General features: G+C 47.5%; 1 protein-coding gene across 1 annotated transcript in view; it reads left to right on the top strand.

Annotated features, from left to right (window-relative positions):
* LOC308224757 (gamma-aminobutyric acid receptor subunit alpha-3-like) overlaps positions 1 to 15,910 on the top strand; it is a gene marked incomplete at both ends in the record, with an annotated part of 54,158 nt that overhangs the window by 21,821 nt on the left and 16,427 nt on the right. The window contains 2 exons of the mRNA XM_080624942.1: positions 6,412 to 6,479; positions 9,999 to 10,219. Of these exons, the coding sequence (XP_080481068.1) occupies positions 6,412 to 6,479; positions 9,999 to 10,219 (289 nt within the window). The remainder of the gene's footprint in view (positions 1 to 6,411; positions 6,480 to 9,998; positions 10,220 to 15,910) is intronic.

Below are 15,910 nucleotides of genomic sequence, written 5' to 3'. Positions count from 1 at the left end.
CTCTGCCTGGCCTGCAAAAGACTGGGCCAGCTGCCAGCCCTCCTGGTGACACTCTTGGCCGTGACCACTACCATTCAGCATTGACTTCTATGGGCTGTGTAGTGACCTACCAAAAAGCCTTTGCTTCTTACTGATTTGAACTGCTTCAGTTCTATATATACAGGCTGTTACAATTTATTCCTATGTAAGGAAGGCTGCTGACAGGACCAAGAGACCCTGTGTATGTTCTGGCTTATTCTTCTTCTAAGAACACATGCATGCTGCTGTCCATTTTTGGGCAAGATGAACTTGTCAAACATGGGTGAATGTCTGTGATATGAGACTTGGCTTTTGCTTTTGAACAAATAATCTCATATTCAAGGATCTGAGTCACTAAAGGCAAGCCAATATGTATCTTCAGTTTGGAATGGGAGTTTGAAGAGGTTGACTGTGACCTCTCTGTATGTTGTCTAAGATCCCCAAGTCAAATCAATTGAGGAGAGAGAAGTGGTGGTGCTGAGACCTGCCCAGATCAATCTGCGCTCCAGCTCTATTCTCCCTTTCACAGATGCTGGAGGAACTGCCGATACCTCCTTGGGTTTCTTTGCTGTCTCTGTTCCCCAGCCTTCCTCTCCTGACCCGTGCACAGCCTCTTCTCCAAGGATACTTGCTGTGAAAGCATCCCAGGTGCAGTAGGGATGTTTGTGGTCCTGACATTAGCAATAGCTCATGCTGCTTTCTTGGCATTTGGGTGGCAGGAGCTCCATCAGCCTATGTCCTTGGAGTCAGCTTGATCCCCTGGCTGGGCTGGGCAAGCCTACAAGGCATGAACTGCACTGCAGTGATGCTCACTGAAATGTTTCCTTCTATTCCTGAGCTCCCTAGCAAAAAATGTAAGAAAAGCATCATATGTGAGAGCCTTGATGGCCCCACGGCAGGAGAGCAGCAGTGAAGCTACATCAGGGGTTTCTTGTGTGCGGATGGTGATGTAGAAAATGATGTGGCTCTGTTTCTGCACCTCTTTCAAGGGAAGTTGTGGAGAGAGGCAAGGATACCCGCTCCCCTCAGGCGCCTACCCCTCTCCCAGTACTGGCATGGCAGTCCCAAGGGCAAAGTCACAGAGAGGGTGCTGCATGCCACCCGTCCAGAGATGTGCCCTTCATTCTTCAATGCCTCTGTGCTCACTTAAAGGAGACACAACTGAGCTCCCACTTCCCAAAAAAAGGCAACACCACGGGTTAAAGGGTCACCTGGAAACCAAGGTAGGAGCTTGGCAAGGTAGGGACCAAGGCAAAGGCAGCAGCCCTGGTGTGATGGAACTGAAGCTGTCAGAGGGGAGTGAACAGAGGATGGAGTTTCTGGCTGGGGGCTGCATTGTGCCACCTCCAAAGGCAAAGGCTGGCTTGGGTTGTGGTGCAGCTTGGCTCCAGAGGGCTCATGAGGCGTGCAGTAAAGGTCATGGAAGCCTCTTTTGTTCCAGAGGCTAAAATTGGAAGGAAAATTAAGTTACCCCAGTGAAAGGCTGAGAATCAAAGAATGAAACACCAGAAAAGCTTCCATTTACAGATGCAAAAATTACCTTCTGCTGCTTATTAATAGGCATGGCAGGGATTTGGCAGAAGGCACGAGGTGGCATTTGGTAGTACAAACCAATTTCTTGTGTTTCCCTTCTCAGGGATGCTGGGCCAGCTGTAAAGCACCATCCTGTCCAGTGTGTTTGCTTTGTGTTTGGGAAAGAGCTATGCAGCATCCCTGCTCTCTTCACAGTGACACTACCCTCACTGCAGGCTAGTGGGAGTCCTTCCCAAAGGATATTGTACATTTGATGGGACACTGGATAGGTCCTTGGAAAAGGATCACTGAAATAAGGGGATCTCATCAAACTGAGAAACCCTTGAGCTGAGGCTAAACGCATTTGCAGTTTAGAAGGGTGTTAAGGGGTATTATCAATCTGTTAATGCACTTGTAAGTTTGGAGATAGGATATTGGGCTGGCTGGAATCCAGAGCAGGTTATAGGGAGCCCAGTGTGGAAACATCTACCTCTAGGAGCTGGCTTGGGGCAGATTGAGGGTTTGAACCCCTGGGTGCAGAAGAGCCTGAACAGCACTGTCCTCCTTTCTAGTCTCAGCCATGCCATCACACACACAAACACCAGTACAGATGGGCTCGTTGCCTCTGAGCAACCTCAGGTCCCTGCACATCCCTGGGGCAGAGCTGGAGCACTACCACGAGGAGCACAGACTCCAGGAGGTCCCCATCCCTTCCCTTATCCAGCTCATCTCCAAGATAAGGCTGTGCAGCCTCTCTGACGTCAGCACAGCAGCCAGGAATCCCCTGCATGAAGCCGCAGTGGCTTTGCCCCTGTTTTAATAGTGCACATGGTTTGAGAGCCTCCAGCGCTTGGATGCAGGCACATCATTTGTGCCAGCTTGCGGCATAGCCTCTGGGAACCCCTGCCTGGGAAACGTGACCGTGTTCAGCACATCCGCAAACCTCAAGAGCTGAAACACAATCGGCCGAGTCGATTATATTACAGCTGAGATTCTTAAATAAACAGCACTTGATGAGTGCAGCGGGATGTTTTATAAGAGCCTCCTCAGCCCCTCGCGCCCCCCGCCTCTCATAATCACTTGTAGAGGCAGCCCTACCATCCACAGCTGGCGAGGGGAGAGGCAGTGAGGCAGTGTGATTTGTATTCCAGCTCTGCTAATGCTCCTAGTGCTTCCAAGAAGCAAGTAAAAATAGCACTCCGTCATTGTGTAAATAATAGCTATCTCCTCATGGGCGCAGGGAGTCACGAGCACTTAAAAGGGAGATTGCGGGAAGAGGGGATGTCTGCCTTGAGCCAGGGCCAGGAAGATGGGACAAGGGGACTTGGAGTAGGGAAGAGAGGATGAAATGGAAACCCTGAAGCACCTCAGCAACAACAACTGCTGCTTTACACCTTCCGCATGCACAAGGGAAGCAATTGATGCTGCTGGTGTGGGATCCTGGTGGCAGGATCTGCCCTCTGCAGAGCTAATAGGGATGTTTATTGCCTGCTCCAGCAGCTAGATCTGGCATAACAAATTGTTGGAGGAGAGGGGTAGCTTTTAAAGCGCGGGCAGGTGTAGGGAGTGCCATGGTAACACTGTGGGAAGGGATGTTACAGCTTTTGTTGTACATTTGCATTGCAGATCTGCCCAGCTGTGGGGGATTTCTGCAGGCAGGAGCAAGGCAGCATTGCCTGGCAGGGACTGGGCTTTGGGCTGTGTTGGGAGAGTGGCGGCTCTGACTGACCTGCAGCACCTTGTTCCTGCTCACACGCTTGCTCCAGATGGTTTTAGAAAGAAAGCTGTGCTGAAGCTTGGCGATAAACTGAGCCTATAAATGGGAAAAGGGAATCAGCCTCAGACAAATGGCTTGGGAACATGGCATGCCCTTTGGGTCTCTAAATTCTGCCTATATTTAAACACTGAACCTGAAAATCTCTTGTTTTGTGACAGTCTCCAGGTGGCAGCAACTTGGGCCATGGTGAGATGTAGCAATGCACCATTCCCTGCAGCAGTCAGAGGTGGGCTCTGGTCCTTGCTCCGCTCCAGCTTCCCACCTGAACCAAGTCTCTCCTGTTTTTGTTTCTCCACTTATAAAACAGGACTGGCAGCACCTGCCTGCCACTCCAGCAGGCTCGAATGCTCAACTCACTTGTGCATGTAAAAAACTTTGAATCACAGAGAAGGATGATGCTAGGAGAAGAAAATGACATTTAATGTTCTTCAGCAGGTCTAGGGAAAGTGCCTAATTCTCTACTGTACAGTCCGTAACTATTAAATCTTTAGTGAGAACTGGGCAAGACAACCAAGTTGCAGTGAGAGTGGCTGTGGATGGAGAAGGATGAGTATTTCCCTGCCGTGTCTCTGAGCAGAGGCAGGAGATGCTCCTCTCTACCTTGCTCTTGCTGCAGTAGATGCAGTTTCTTCTTGTTTAGGCTCCGGGTGTGTAGGTGTGAGGGTAAGGAGAGGGGAGGCCGGCTGGGGAGCTCCTGATTTCTCTGGAGGAGATCACCTCACTAATACAGAGCTCGGGCAGAGCTGCAAGCAGTGCAGGTGCTCTTTGGCTGTAGGATCACAAAGGAAGCACATCTCTGAGGCCGGAGCTTGCTCTGTTCTGCTGGTGTTTCACTTACCTCTGGATTTCCCAGCTCTGCTGAAATCTCCACCTGCGCAGCAGCGATTGAATTTCAGAAATCCCTCCAGATCCCAACCCAATCCTGCCCTTAGTAGCACATATTAATAGGGAAAGTTCAGTCTGGCTTTTGCCGTGAAAGGCCCTACAAAAGAGTCCCACCGAGTTTAGCAGGTTTGCATGGCCTGGCCCAGGGGGAACATCTGCAGTCTGGAAACGAGGATCCTCTTCAGACCTGGGCTGTAATTAGTAAATTAATGGTATTTATTAATGCCATTATCTTTGATTGGATTTGCCAATTGATTGAATGTAAAGTGTCTCTCAAGCTCTGTGGCAGCAGGATACGGACATAAAGGCTCAGGTAAAGATAGCAGCATTGTATCAAAGGATGTCCAAAACTAGTTCTGCCTTTTTACCTCCTCATCATTTCCTGAATCCCTTCCCTTGGATCCCAAGGATCACACTGTAAAGCATGAGTCCTGTCATGGATCCCTCTGCCCCCTCAGGTGCAGTGGTCAATCATTCTGCACCTCACAAGGACTGGCTTCAATGGCTATGGACAACCATGGATCCTGATCTGATAACCATGGCTGTAGATTATTATCTTGGTTAAACTGAATGCCAAGAAGGGAGGAGGGGAAGGGAGAGAGAGTTTGTGTTTTCTCTAAAACATAATTAGCTTTCTCTCACTGCATGTGTTAGCAGAAAGAGCTTCGCTTCACTAAATGTTCTTGTCTGCTGTGTATCTCATTTGGGGACTTATTTGGAGATGGAGAGAATACCCTGAGTGTTTTAAGTCTTTCAAAAGTAACTAATTTTGTTCAGGATGATGTCTTGTCGGCTTCTGGGTGTTTCAGAAAGTGTACTGCATACATATTTCTCTTTAACCTCCTTTTTGTCACATCAAGACGAAATCAAGGGTTACTTATATAGCACAGTAATATCAGCCAAAGGCTGCGTCAGAAGCTTTCCAGCCATAATAACTAAAGGCATGTATATGATTATTTTAGCCATTAAGGAGAAAACCCTGCCAGAATGCATTATCTTATTTTTGGATACAAAACTTTGAAGCACAAAACTAAGCTTCATAGTACTGCAAAATAACTGTCAGGGGACAGAAGGATTTCCTTAACTGAATTCAGCAACGGGCCATCCAGGCTACTTGCAAAGCTGCTGCAGTGGCTAAAATGAGGTAATGTGCATAAACCATGAATTCTTTGGGACTCTAAATTGGCTCTTTCATTGGGAAAGCAGCTCTGAGCCAGCAAATGCAATGCAGAAGGCACATAATGGCATGAACTATCCCTAAAGTGATGAGGATTTATGGTAAAGTCAATGCACCTCATCCATCATTTTTTCAGCACAACCTAGTGGGCAGAGTGTAGGAATCTGGCAACTCACTGTGCCTTGATTTCCCTGCAAAATGGGACAGCAGCAGAGATTTCAATTAGGAAACATGCCAAAATTGTAATGAAGTCAAGAATAAGAGCTGGTATGTGCTATTCAGCTCTCACGCTGGTGGCTGTGTTCTGCAAAGTACTTCAGTTTATCTTTACCTGAAGGCCTGTGATTAAGATTTCACCTGGGTTTTAGTGCTTGGGCTCTGCAGTTTGACTGGGGCAGGGAGGCTGCTGCTCAGCATCCATGAGGGCTGCACATGCTGGGATGCAGGGGAGAGTGTGATGCAGGCGAGCAGCAGCTTTGCAAGAGCAGTCGCTCACCAGAGCAAGGCTTTTAGGAGAGCAGCAAACACGATGGCAGTGAAAGGCAATCAGAATATTGATTCTTTTTACATACTGATAAGCCTGAAGCTGTAACAAACCCAGGGTTTCCTGAAACTGCTGGTACATTGCTAGGCTGTTTATCGGGCTGGGAGACACAAAGGGATTTCAGATTAAAAGGCGTTTCAAAGCATCAGGGCTTACCTCTGTATTGAAAATGAGTGGCTCTGTACCATGTTATGTACCATGTAGACACATACAATTTGTAAATGTGTATTGTCTGGCTGTGCAGGGCATATTCATCCTCAGTGTAAGCATGGAAGGGAGCAGAGCTACATCAGAGATTAATTTGCCCAATTAGGAGTGATAAAATTGGCCATTGTTCAGGGCACAGCAGAGAGCAGGATGCCAGCTTGCTGAGGGCTCACCAGAGAGGCGCCTGGCAGGAAAACCTGCCATGTAACACAACCAAACCCTTTCCTTGTACAAGCAAATTCAGTTTTCTAATTGCTTTTTTTCCCTCTTTTCTCTTGTTCTTTGTCCCAGACAGTGTAACTGAAGTCAAGACAGACATTTACGTGACGAGTTTCGGCCCTGTCTCAGACACAGATATGGTAGGTGCCACTGGCTGATTGCCTCATGGGGGATGATGGTTTCTCCTGCAGCATCAACGGACATGTCTCATCCTCATCCATGGACGATCTGGACAAAAGTGGGATTTTCCTAACTAACAAAAACATGAGCAAGCATCCCAGCTGTCTGCCCAGGCACGAGTGCTCCTCATCATCTACTTGAAGGCCAGAAATCCGGGTGGTAGACTAGGGTTGTTTCTCAGATGCTTTTGGTCTTTCAGAGCCCAGCCTTGGAGGGTCAATGCCTTTGTAACACTCAAGCACATGTTGCAGTTTTGGGTCTTTTTCTTTCTTGCAAGTGCAACCTAATGAAATGGGGAGGTCTGCCCACAGGATCAAGACCCGTGTGTCGCATGCACCACCCATTACATGCCTTGATGAACACCTACACTGTGGCCAGCTTTCTTTGACCTGACTGTGTAGAGGAAGGAAGGCGCTACCTGGGAAGAGGGGAAGATGTCAGGACCTGGGCTGTTTTGCTGGTGGTGCCAGAAAAGAACAGTTCACCATCAAAGTGTCCTTCGTGCTTGAACTAAAAGGGAGGCAAAAGAGAAAAAAAAGGAAAAGAGTGAACTGATTGCAATATTTTGACATGTTCGGGGAAAATTATTAATGAAAAGGCCTGAGGTCTGAATTTAGGCTTGTATTCCCACAACGGTTTGTCTCCTAATTAAAACAGGACTGTGGAGCATAATTAATAGTGAGCTTTCTCAAGAGTGTTTCTTGAGGCTTACATTCCACATGCTGTGTGCCCAGGCGCACAGAGTTGGCTGTGCCTTCAGGACTGAGAGCCTCCTGCACATCCAGCCCCAGACGTGACCTGGTGCTGGCATAGCCCAGAGCAGCTCCGGGCAGTCCTGGCCTTGGAAGAAGCACGCTTTGGGAAAGGGAGCAGGCATTGCTCTCAGCAGCAGGCTCAGGAAAATGAACTGGATGATCTTCTTTGGAAAGACCACTCCCTCCAGAGTTAAAAGTTCATGTCAGTGTAGCCAAGAGCATTAATCTCATCTCAGTTCCCTCTCCATCTCGTTTGCTTTCCTACTGCAGCAGAGACCCATAATATATTCAGCAATCTTAGCCCTTGGGGAGTATCTGATAATTACTTCCAAGGTGGAGCATATTTGATTAAGGGAGTGTGCATAATGAACTGTGAAGAAGAAATATGAGGTATTGAAGAGAGGAAGGTATTCTCTGCAATGTGATTTGACAAAATGAATTTGAAATCAGGAAGACAGTTAAAGAATAATAAATTATTTCCCCTTCGTGTGCTTTAGTTCCATGTATTTTACAAATGCATAGCAAATGTGCTTTAGACTGCCATTCTGGTACTAAATACATTCAGAAACATGAGAAAGAGAAACTTTAGGAGGCATGGAGAGAGCCTGCTCTTCTTCAGTGGTTCCTTTCATCTGGGAAGTGGGGAAGTTCCTCCTTCCCTGGTCTCCTCTGCCTGGTGATCCTGCTCCCGTCCCTCCCACAGCCATTACTCACTGTGATGGAAAGCCACTCCTGCACATCTTGATGCAGACAGAGACTGTAATTATGATGATGGAGGAGAGGCAGGTAAAGCTGCTGTGGAGAGCGGAGGAGAGCAGCTGGTTTTGAAGCATGGAGGAGGACGTGTAGACCTTCTCCCTGAGATGCTCCAAGCGACTTCTAATCTCTCTTTCAGTTTGGTTTGAAAAATAGAGCCTGGTAGGACTTGACACATACCTGAATCTTCGGTACTGAGCTCTTGCAGCTTTGCCTCAGCCCACAGAAAATTGAAAGGGAAAAACCAAGTTCAAGGGAGTTTTATACTTTGGTGGATGGACTCTGGAGACAGACTAGGTCTTGATGTTTCTGATCGCTTCTATAAGGTGGAGAAGAGCATAAAGTAGAACAAAATGTGCTTCTTGGAAGGGGTAACTTGGGAATGATGCTCTGATGGAAAGAAGTATAGGAAAGAGGGAAGAATCTGAATATGACTTCTTTTTTTCTTTGGGAATAATTTCTTAGCATAAAAGAAGAAAAACAGACCCTGGGAAGTTGTTATGAAAGTTTTGCTTCTTTGTTTGTTTGTTTGTTTAATTGGAACAGGGAGTTAAGAATAAGTTGGTTTTTCTGATAAAGACCTTTCCCAAGCCTACTTCCTGGGACTGCACACAAGCTCATTCCTTTGGTTTCATTCCTTTACTGAGCTTAAAACCACAAAGCGAAGATCACTTCCATGAAGGGCAGAATACCTTATCTAGGGCACAGCCTGTGGGAATGGAGGATCTTCTCTTTTCTTCCCCCAGCCAGGCTTCAGAAACTTCACATTTGAGCAGCAGTGGCTCTGTGGCCTGGGAGCAAGGATGAATTTCTTCACCAAGATGCTTTCATTCAGCTACCATCTGCTGCAAAACCTGTAGGAATTCCTCTGACCTGTAGGAAACTGATGCGCAGCAGCTTTTAAATGCTGCTGAGAAGAGCTGCAGGAAAGAAATCACTCACAATGATAAGTTTAGTCGGTCCTGCAGCCTCCAGGAACCCGTAAATAAAGACTATGAGTCTGCAACGGGAGGGGAAGAACAGCTGGGACGCACAGATCGGCTGAAACTCCTGTCTCTCCCTGAAAGCCTCATGAGCTAATGAGCTCCTTCATTAGCAAGAGGAGGTGTGTGCCGCAGAGGTGGGCAGTGCTGCAGCCCGTGCTGACAGGCAAAGTCTTTCCTTCAAGTGACATGAAACCTCAAATGGCACTGGATGGCTCATAGGGAACAGCAGCTCCTGAAGCCAGGCACTGGGCAGATGGGTTTCATTTTGCCCTGGGGTGGCTGTGGAGCTGGTAGTGCCTTTGCTGCTTGGGCAAGCGTTTGCTGAGGCTGCATGTACTGAGCAAGAGGCTGGCCTCGGCCATATCTCAATGAGATGACTTTCAGTCGCCCCAGCTGGAATTTGGCCTGGGAAATGGGTTTCTACACCAGCTGAAAAGAAGAAAAAGGGGAAGAAAAGGAAAGAGGAAAAAGAAAATAAATAAGAAAGAGGGGAAAAAGTAGGGAAAAAAGAAAAGCCACAGGATCTTGTAATGCAAGTTTGTGAGGTCCTTGATTCGTTGCTTTTCTAGAGGTGGTCTGGGGACCAAAATAACATTAAGGCAGTGTCATGACACTTCCTCCCCTGAAACATCTGGATAAAGGTGGTGATGCATCAGGGCTACCCCAGGACTGACTATTGGCCAGTGGAGGATGTATTGCTGCTTGTCTGCCATGGTCAGAAACGCTGAAAGACAAATGCTGGCATCATATGTAAGTCATTATACAAAGTGTGGTAAAGGCCCTCTCTCCTCCACAGATTTCTCTGCTACCACTAATCCCTGCTTCTTATTGTATCACACTTCATGTCAACCAAAGTGTGCTAAAACAGTGTCAATGACCAAACACAAGCTCTATGACCAAAGAGATGTATCATTTCTTGAAGCAGCTTGTTTGCAATGAAGAGCTGAGTAAAACAAGATTTGTTTTTCCTTTCTCCACAAAGGAATACACTATTGATGTCTTTTTCCGGCAATCCTGGAGAGATGAAAGGCTGAAGTTTGATGGTCCCATGAAAATACTTCCCTTGAACAACCTGCTGGCCAGTAAGATCTGGACTCCTGATACCTTCTTCCACAACGGGAAGAAATCTGTTGCTCATAACATGACAACACCCAACAAGCTGCTGCGCCTGGTGGACAACGGCACCCTCCTGTACACCATGAGGTAAGTTTGTATCTCCTAGGCCAGGGTCTTCTAGGTCCATATGCACATGCACGCAAGGATGGGACCTCAGGGTCTCTGCTGCATTACAGCAGGGTTTGTGCAGACTTCCACTGAGTCTGTTAACACATTTAAGTCTCGTGTTGCTGCTTTGCTGGCTATCCTTGCTTCCTACCTATGTAGCATCACTGATCCTCAACTTAAGGATGTTTTTACAGGTAGCTTTTTCCTCACTGTTCATGTTGGGTTTTCTCTTTTATGTGATGAAGTAGAAGAGTTGGGATCTATAGTTTGTGGAGTTGATGCACCACCCAGTTTCTGTTTGTTCCTGAGCTCTGATGAGATATGAAGTCAGGTTTCCAGTACTGGTAAGGGAACATCAGGATGGGAGAATTTGTTATTCTCCTGCAGCTAAATTTGTTCAGCATGTTACACCAGAGCTATTTGAAACATCTAATGAGACCAAGCTTGCTTGTTTGAACAATGGGGGGGGGGGGGGGTGTTTCCTATTTCATGGAATCAAAAATCCAAATCTGTGTAATGAATGCACATCGTTAGGAAAAAATCACTGAGCATTCAGTGGGAGCCCCGAACATGAGGTTGCCTTGCAGCATGAGACCCCAGGCAGTGATACAGCCTGCACAGCCCCACTGTGAGCTCCAGCAACTGGGGCATTCCTTCTAAAAGATGAGTCACTTGGGGAACCATGCTTGGGCAGTCATCTTCTCTAGATTTCTCACGAACAGCCCTGGTACATGCATCTACCACTAAGCTGCAATAGATGGAGAACATTAAGAGAAATGCCTTTGGGTTAATTGTATGTTTGTTCTGCAACTATTCAGATACTTCTGTGTGCTTGTAAAGTCTTCACCCATGTAAATACTGTTTGCTACCTGGGGTTGATGCACTAATTTGCCTTCCAAGGTAAATGGGCTTATAAATGAAACAGCGAGCTGCTCATAGATGCACAAGAAAGGTACTGAGTTGGTTTTGGGAAGGTGTAAAGCTTTATTTTCATAATTATTTTCTCTGCCTTTGTCTTCAAGCTGATCCTACTAATAACAGGCTTCACTATGGATTCTGTGCGCTGAGATGCTGCACTTTCACCTCTGTTTTTGGAGGACCAGGCAGAATTTCATCTCTTCATAGTCAAGCTGGCTGTGAATCTACATAGCGTCAGCAAGTTTTGCAGCCTACATTGATAAACAGTGTTCTGCTTTTGTGCAGCAGTTCTCAAATATGAGCTAATCCTGCCAGTGCCCTGGGGGGTTAGGTCTCCACACATCAGTGATCTCACGTTACTGAGGCAGATGGGGTAAATGAAGGGAGAAGTCCAACTTGACTTTAGGGCTCGGTTCTGCTCCCGGCTCTCTGACCTGCATGTGGATGACTAACACTCCCCCGTTTGTATCTTTGTCTAACTGTAAAGTATTATAGGAGCTACTGGCATAAAACAGCGGAAAAAGGACTCAATTTCAGGGCTTTCACATCATTTCACTTCTTTATTCAGCAAACAGCCATTAGCTTCAGCAAGCTTTGTGTGACTGAGAAAGAATTGCATTTACTTCTCCGCTTAGGACTGGGCAGGTGCCAGGATGGCAGCAGCATCACAAGGCTCTTGGGAATGAGCTTCTTGAAGAAAATGGAGTCATGGATTTTTTAGATAAATGCAACTCATCCTTCAGTTTCACTGTTTCCCAGAGAAGGGGGGGATGAAGGAGAATCTGAGCTCCCTTTGCAGGTGCCCCTTAAATCTACTTCTAAGGCTTTGTAAGAAATGAAAAGCCCACTCAGAGATGCCCAAGGGTTGAGGATTGGATATGAGGCCTTTTGTCACGTATGGCACAGTACCAGGAGCTGTAGTGCATTAAGATTTGCTCCTTACTCAGAACGTGCTGCTGCTGTGCAGGTGTGTGTGAAGATCCAAGCAGTATTGGACCGGCCTGATGCATGGAGATGTGGTTAGGGGTAGCCAGATGATCATCTGGAAAGCACTGCCCACTGCACAGGACAGTGTGTTGGGGTAAAGCACGGCTCCTCTGTGTTTACAGTTCAACACATCCTGGATATCTGTCCTGGTACATCTGATATTTGCCCTTCTCTCTGCTGCTGACGTAAATGCCTGCTCAGGGTCACAAAGGGTCCTTTAATGGGGTTCAGAGAGGAAGATGCAAGGGCAAAGACTGCATCATCCAGGACTGTGCATCAGGCTGAGGCTCAGAGACCACATCCTACCTGGCTCTGCCACTCCTAGGCACTCACACCTCAATTCCCCTGCTAAACGATGATGATGACAGAATCATCCTTGCTTGTTAAGTGCTTTGAAACCTCCTCCCAGGAAAGGGCTGAGAGGAGACTCATGTTTTATGTCCAAGTGGTACATTTGCCGTTCTCCTCCATGCCCAGGGATATCTCGTGTCCTTCTCAAGGGAAGGAGCAGGACCATGAAGCCAATCTCAGCCCCACAGAGCTGACATCGAGCAAAGTGCAAATCCCAAGGAGGCACAGTCTGTTCTGCTGACTAGGGAGTGAATTTGAATTGCGCCAGGTTTCCCCTGCATTGAGAAGGCTGCCCAGGTGATGCTCTGCAGGCTCAGTCTAGACTGGTACATTGCCATGCAGTTTGACTTCTGAGACGCATCCTTCTCCTTTACCTTGTACCAGCCAATATCCTTGAGGGATCAGTTCTGCTGATGTGCAATTAGAGGCATGTCTCTTCCTATTTATCCTGCTGCGAAAGCCAACTTCTCTTAGTCAAGGCTTACATTTATAGATGAAGTTGCTCTGGTGGAACAGCAACTCTGACGCATGCGTCCAGCAGAATTACACCTGTGTGACAATATTTATAGCTCCCAGAGAGAGCCTCTTTATCACTGACCTGAGCTTCAAGGAGTCACACACCAGCTGTAGCTGAGCATCCAGAGATTTCCTTTAGGCACGGCAGGGATTGGTGCAACATCGCGGTGCAAGCATCTGATCACTGGCTCAGGCATTGGCAGCTGGGTAACGAGATGGCCTTTGTGACCGCAGCACAAAATTACATTGCTCTATTCCCATCCTTCTGACTGCTGAGGAATGAACAGGTTTACTGATCCGTCTGCCTCTTCCCTGCTGCTTCAGCTGCCTTAGAAGGCATGGGCAACACAGTGTTATCATCTGGCCCTGCCACTGCAGTCTTGTTTGTGGAGCTCAGACAAGATCCAAGTAGCCCACAAAAGCCCAACTAGGGCATCAAAGCTCTGGTGTCATACCTGAGTACAGCAAACTGGGAATTGTGCGTGGGTTTACATAAGACAGACAACAACTCAGCTGCTGCAGCAATCTCTGGACATACTCTCTGGCTCCAATTGTGTGGGGCACATAGATAATGTTCTGGTTCTTCCTGGCCTTGAAGCATATGGAAATAGTGAAAGGCTAATGCTATGCTGATGGGATTCAACTCTGTGAATCCAGGCTTTTAAGAGCTCTCCTGCTCTTCATAGGCACGGTCAGAGTGGCATGTTGAGGATTGGTAGCCATTGTCAGAGCAGTTCCAAGACAATATGTGCTCAAGTTATGCACTTGAAGGATGTTTTCGTTAGCTGTCAGGCTGACACATTCAGCTGCATACCCAAAGGCTTTGCCTCAGGAACCTGTATTGCTAAAGACAATGTGAAGTCCTTAGCGGCAGTGCGTGAGCACTTGGGGAGGACGGTGGGTGAACCCCTGGGTGAGGCAGAGGCAGAGCAGGAAGGAAAGCTGGGTAAAGGCACCCAGGACTCGTGCAGTCCTTCTGGGGCTGTTGAGCCCCAGATAACAAGTGCTGTACCTACTGCAGCGTGCTCAGGGCCTTGAGTTTCCCAGGCTGCTTTTTGAAATCACAGTTTCACAGTGTGTCTCCCAGCAAAGGCTTTGGGTTGTTGTTTCAGCCTTTAACCCCAGGCAGCTTGTGAGAGATTGCAAGCTGGAGCTTGCAGAGTTCTTCCACACGATGGAGGTACAACCATCATTCTCCTTTCTGCAAGAGCAGCAGCTGGGACATCCCAGCACTAGCTCCTCTGGGTAGAACAGACTGGCAGCTATTTGGCTGCGTCCCACATCAGGTCTGATCCTAGACAACAGACCTAAGCACACCAAAATTAAACTGCTAAACATGCAAGCATATGAATAGGAAAGATGAAATTTGCACAGGCTGCTTTTCCCTGTCTTACAGGTTCCAGAGTGGATCCAAAGGCAGAAATGCTCTGTGTTTCCAGACTTGCTTTTGTGCAGGCAGACTTTTGTAAGGAAGCTGTCCCAGGAGGGAGAGATCTTCAGAGATCACCTTATCTCGATGCATTTCTGCCATCATGGGCTGAAATCTCCAGGGACTGGGGGAGGATGCAAACTGAATTCAGTGCTTTCAGATCCAGCACAAGGATCCTAGAAGCAATTTGGCTTTCAAGCTCAAACCCCAGCAATTAAACCTAACCTAGATTCATACAGCCTAAACCATAAACACTATCTGGCCTGACTGTGGCTATTAATGCATCTCCTAGAGGAGAAGTCAGGACAAAACTCAAGCAATATCCCTGGCATAAACAAAGTCGGTTCTGCTGTGCAGGGTGCTGTCATGTTTCTGTACCACACAGACACCGAGGGATTATTACATTTGCGTCCCAGAAATTGGACTGAGACTCTCGCTCATCCTGCAGCACAACGCAGGTAACGACAGGGGCTCTAATGACACATCAAAGGCTTCGCTAAGCTCCTGGTAACCATGAGAACGAAGCTGAAGTGGTTTGCTGTACAGTCAGCCCTGGGAGAGGTATGTTTAGCCTGATTCACACTTCTTGCCATTGTGTTGAGCAGTTCAAAGGACTTCCTGTGACTTAAAAGAGAAAAACATGGTTTCTCTCCTGGATGTTCCACTTTTGGTGCCATTGTGCCAGCAGAGTGAAAACTCGAGGAGTTGGGGTTTGATTTCAAGAGAGTTCTACAGAAGTTATTGCTAGCGCCTGGGACAGATGAGCCAAAGGATACAACAGCTGGATCATATGATTGCTGGCAGCTTGGCTATTTTTCACATGCTTTTTTAGGCTTTATAATGACGTTTCAGGGCTCAGATGCCTGGACCTGAACAGGCCATCTGAGCAATGAAACAAGCCTTTGTGGCTGTCTGGCCATAAAGCTCCCTTGCCCAGGGTAAGGAGTAAAGGTGAGAGTTTCTGCAACAGGTTCTTTACCCCAGTGCTGCAGCGGCAGTGGTAATTGTCTAGAAAGTGAAGTACATTCCTCTTGGTTTGACATTTTGATGTTTCATTAGGCAAAGCATATGGTGCTGAGGAGTCCTTCACCAGCAGCAGGAGGTGATGAGGAAGGCCAGAGGGGAGGGGGGAGCAGAAGGGAATGTGGGCACTCTCCTGAGTGATGATTGATTCCACAGCTCACTTAAATATCTAATTAGAGCCAGCACACTCTGGCATGCACAGGGGCAAAGCAGAGAGGTTTCAGGCAAGGGAGGAGACCTGGGAGGGGGAATGCCTGTATTGCTTCCCCTTTGGCTGGGAATCCAGCTCCCTTCACTCATTACCTGTGAACATGATGACTTCTGGCTGGCTGAAGTTGCGGGGACTTCATGGGTCTGACTGACTTTGTTCCACAAGCCCAGTAGCACTGTGGCTTCCTGACTGAATAACCTGCCTGCCCTTGGCAACTTCCAGACCACCAGGAAAA

The sequence above is a fragment of the Psittacula echo genome (genome assembly GCF_963264785.1).
Source record: "Psittacula echo genome assembly, chromosome: 8".
Taxonomy (NCBI): domain Eukaryota; kingdom Metazoa; phylum Chordata; class Aves; order Psittaciformes; family Psittacidae; genus Psittacula; species Psittacula echo.
This window is presented reverse-complemented; position numbering and strand designations above follow the sequence as displayed.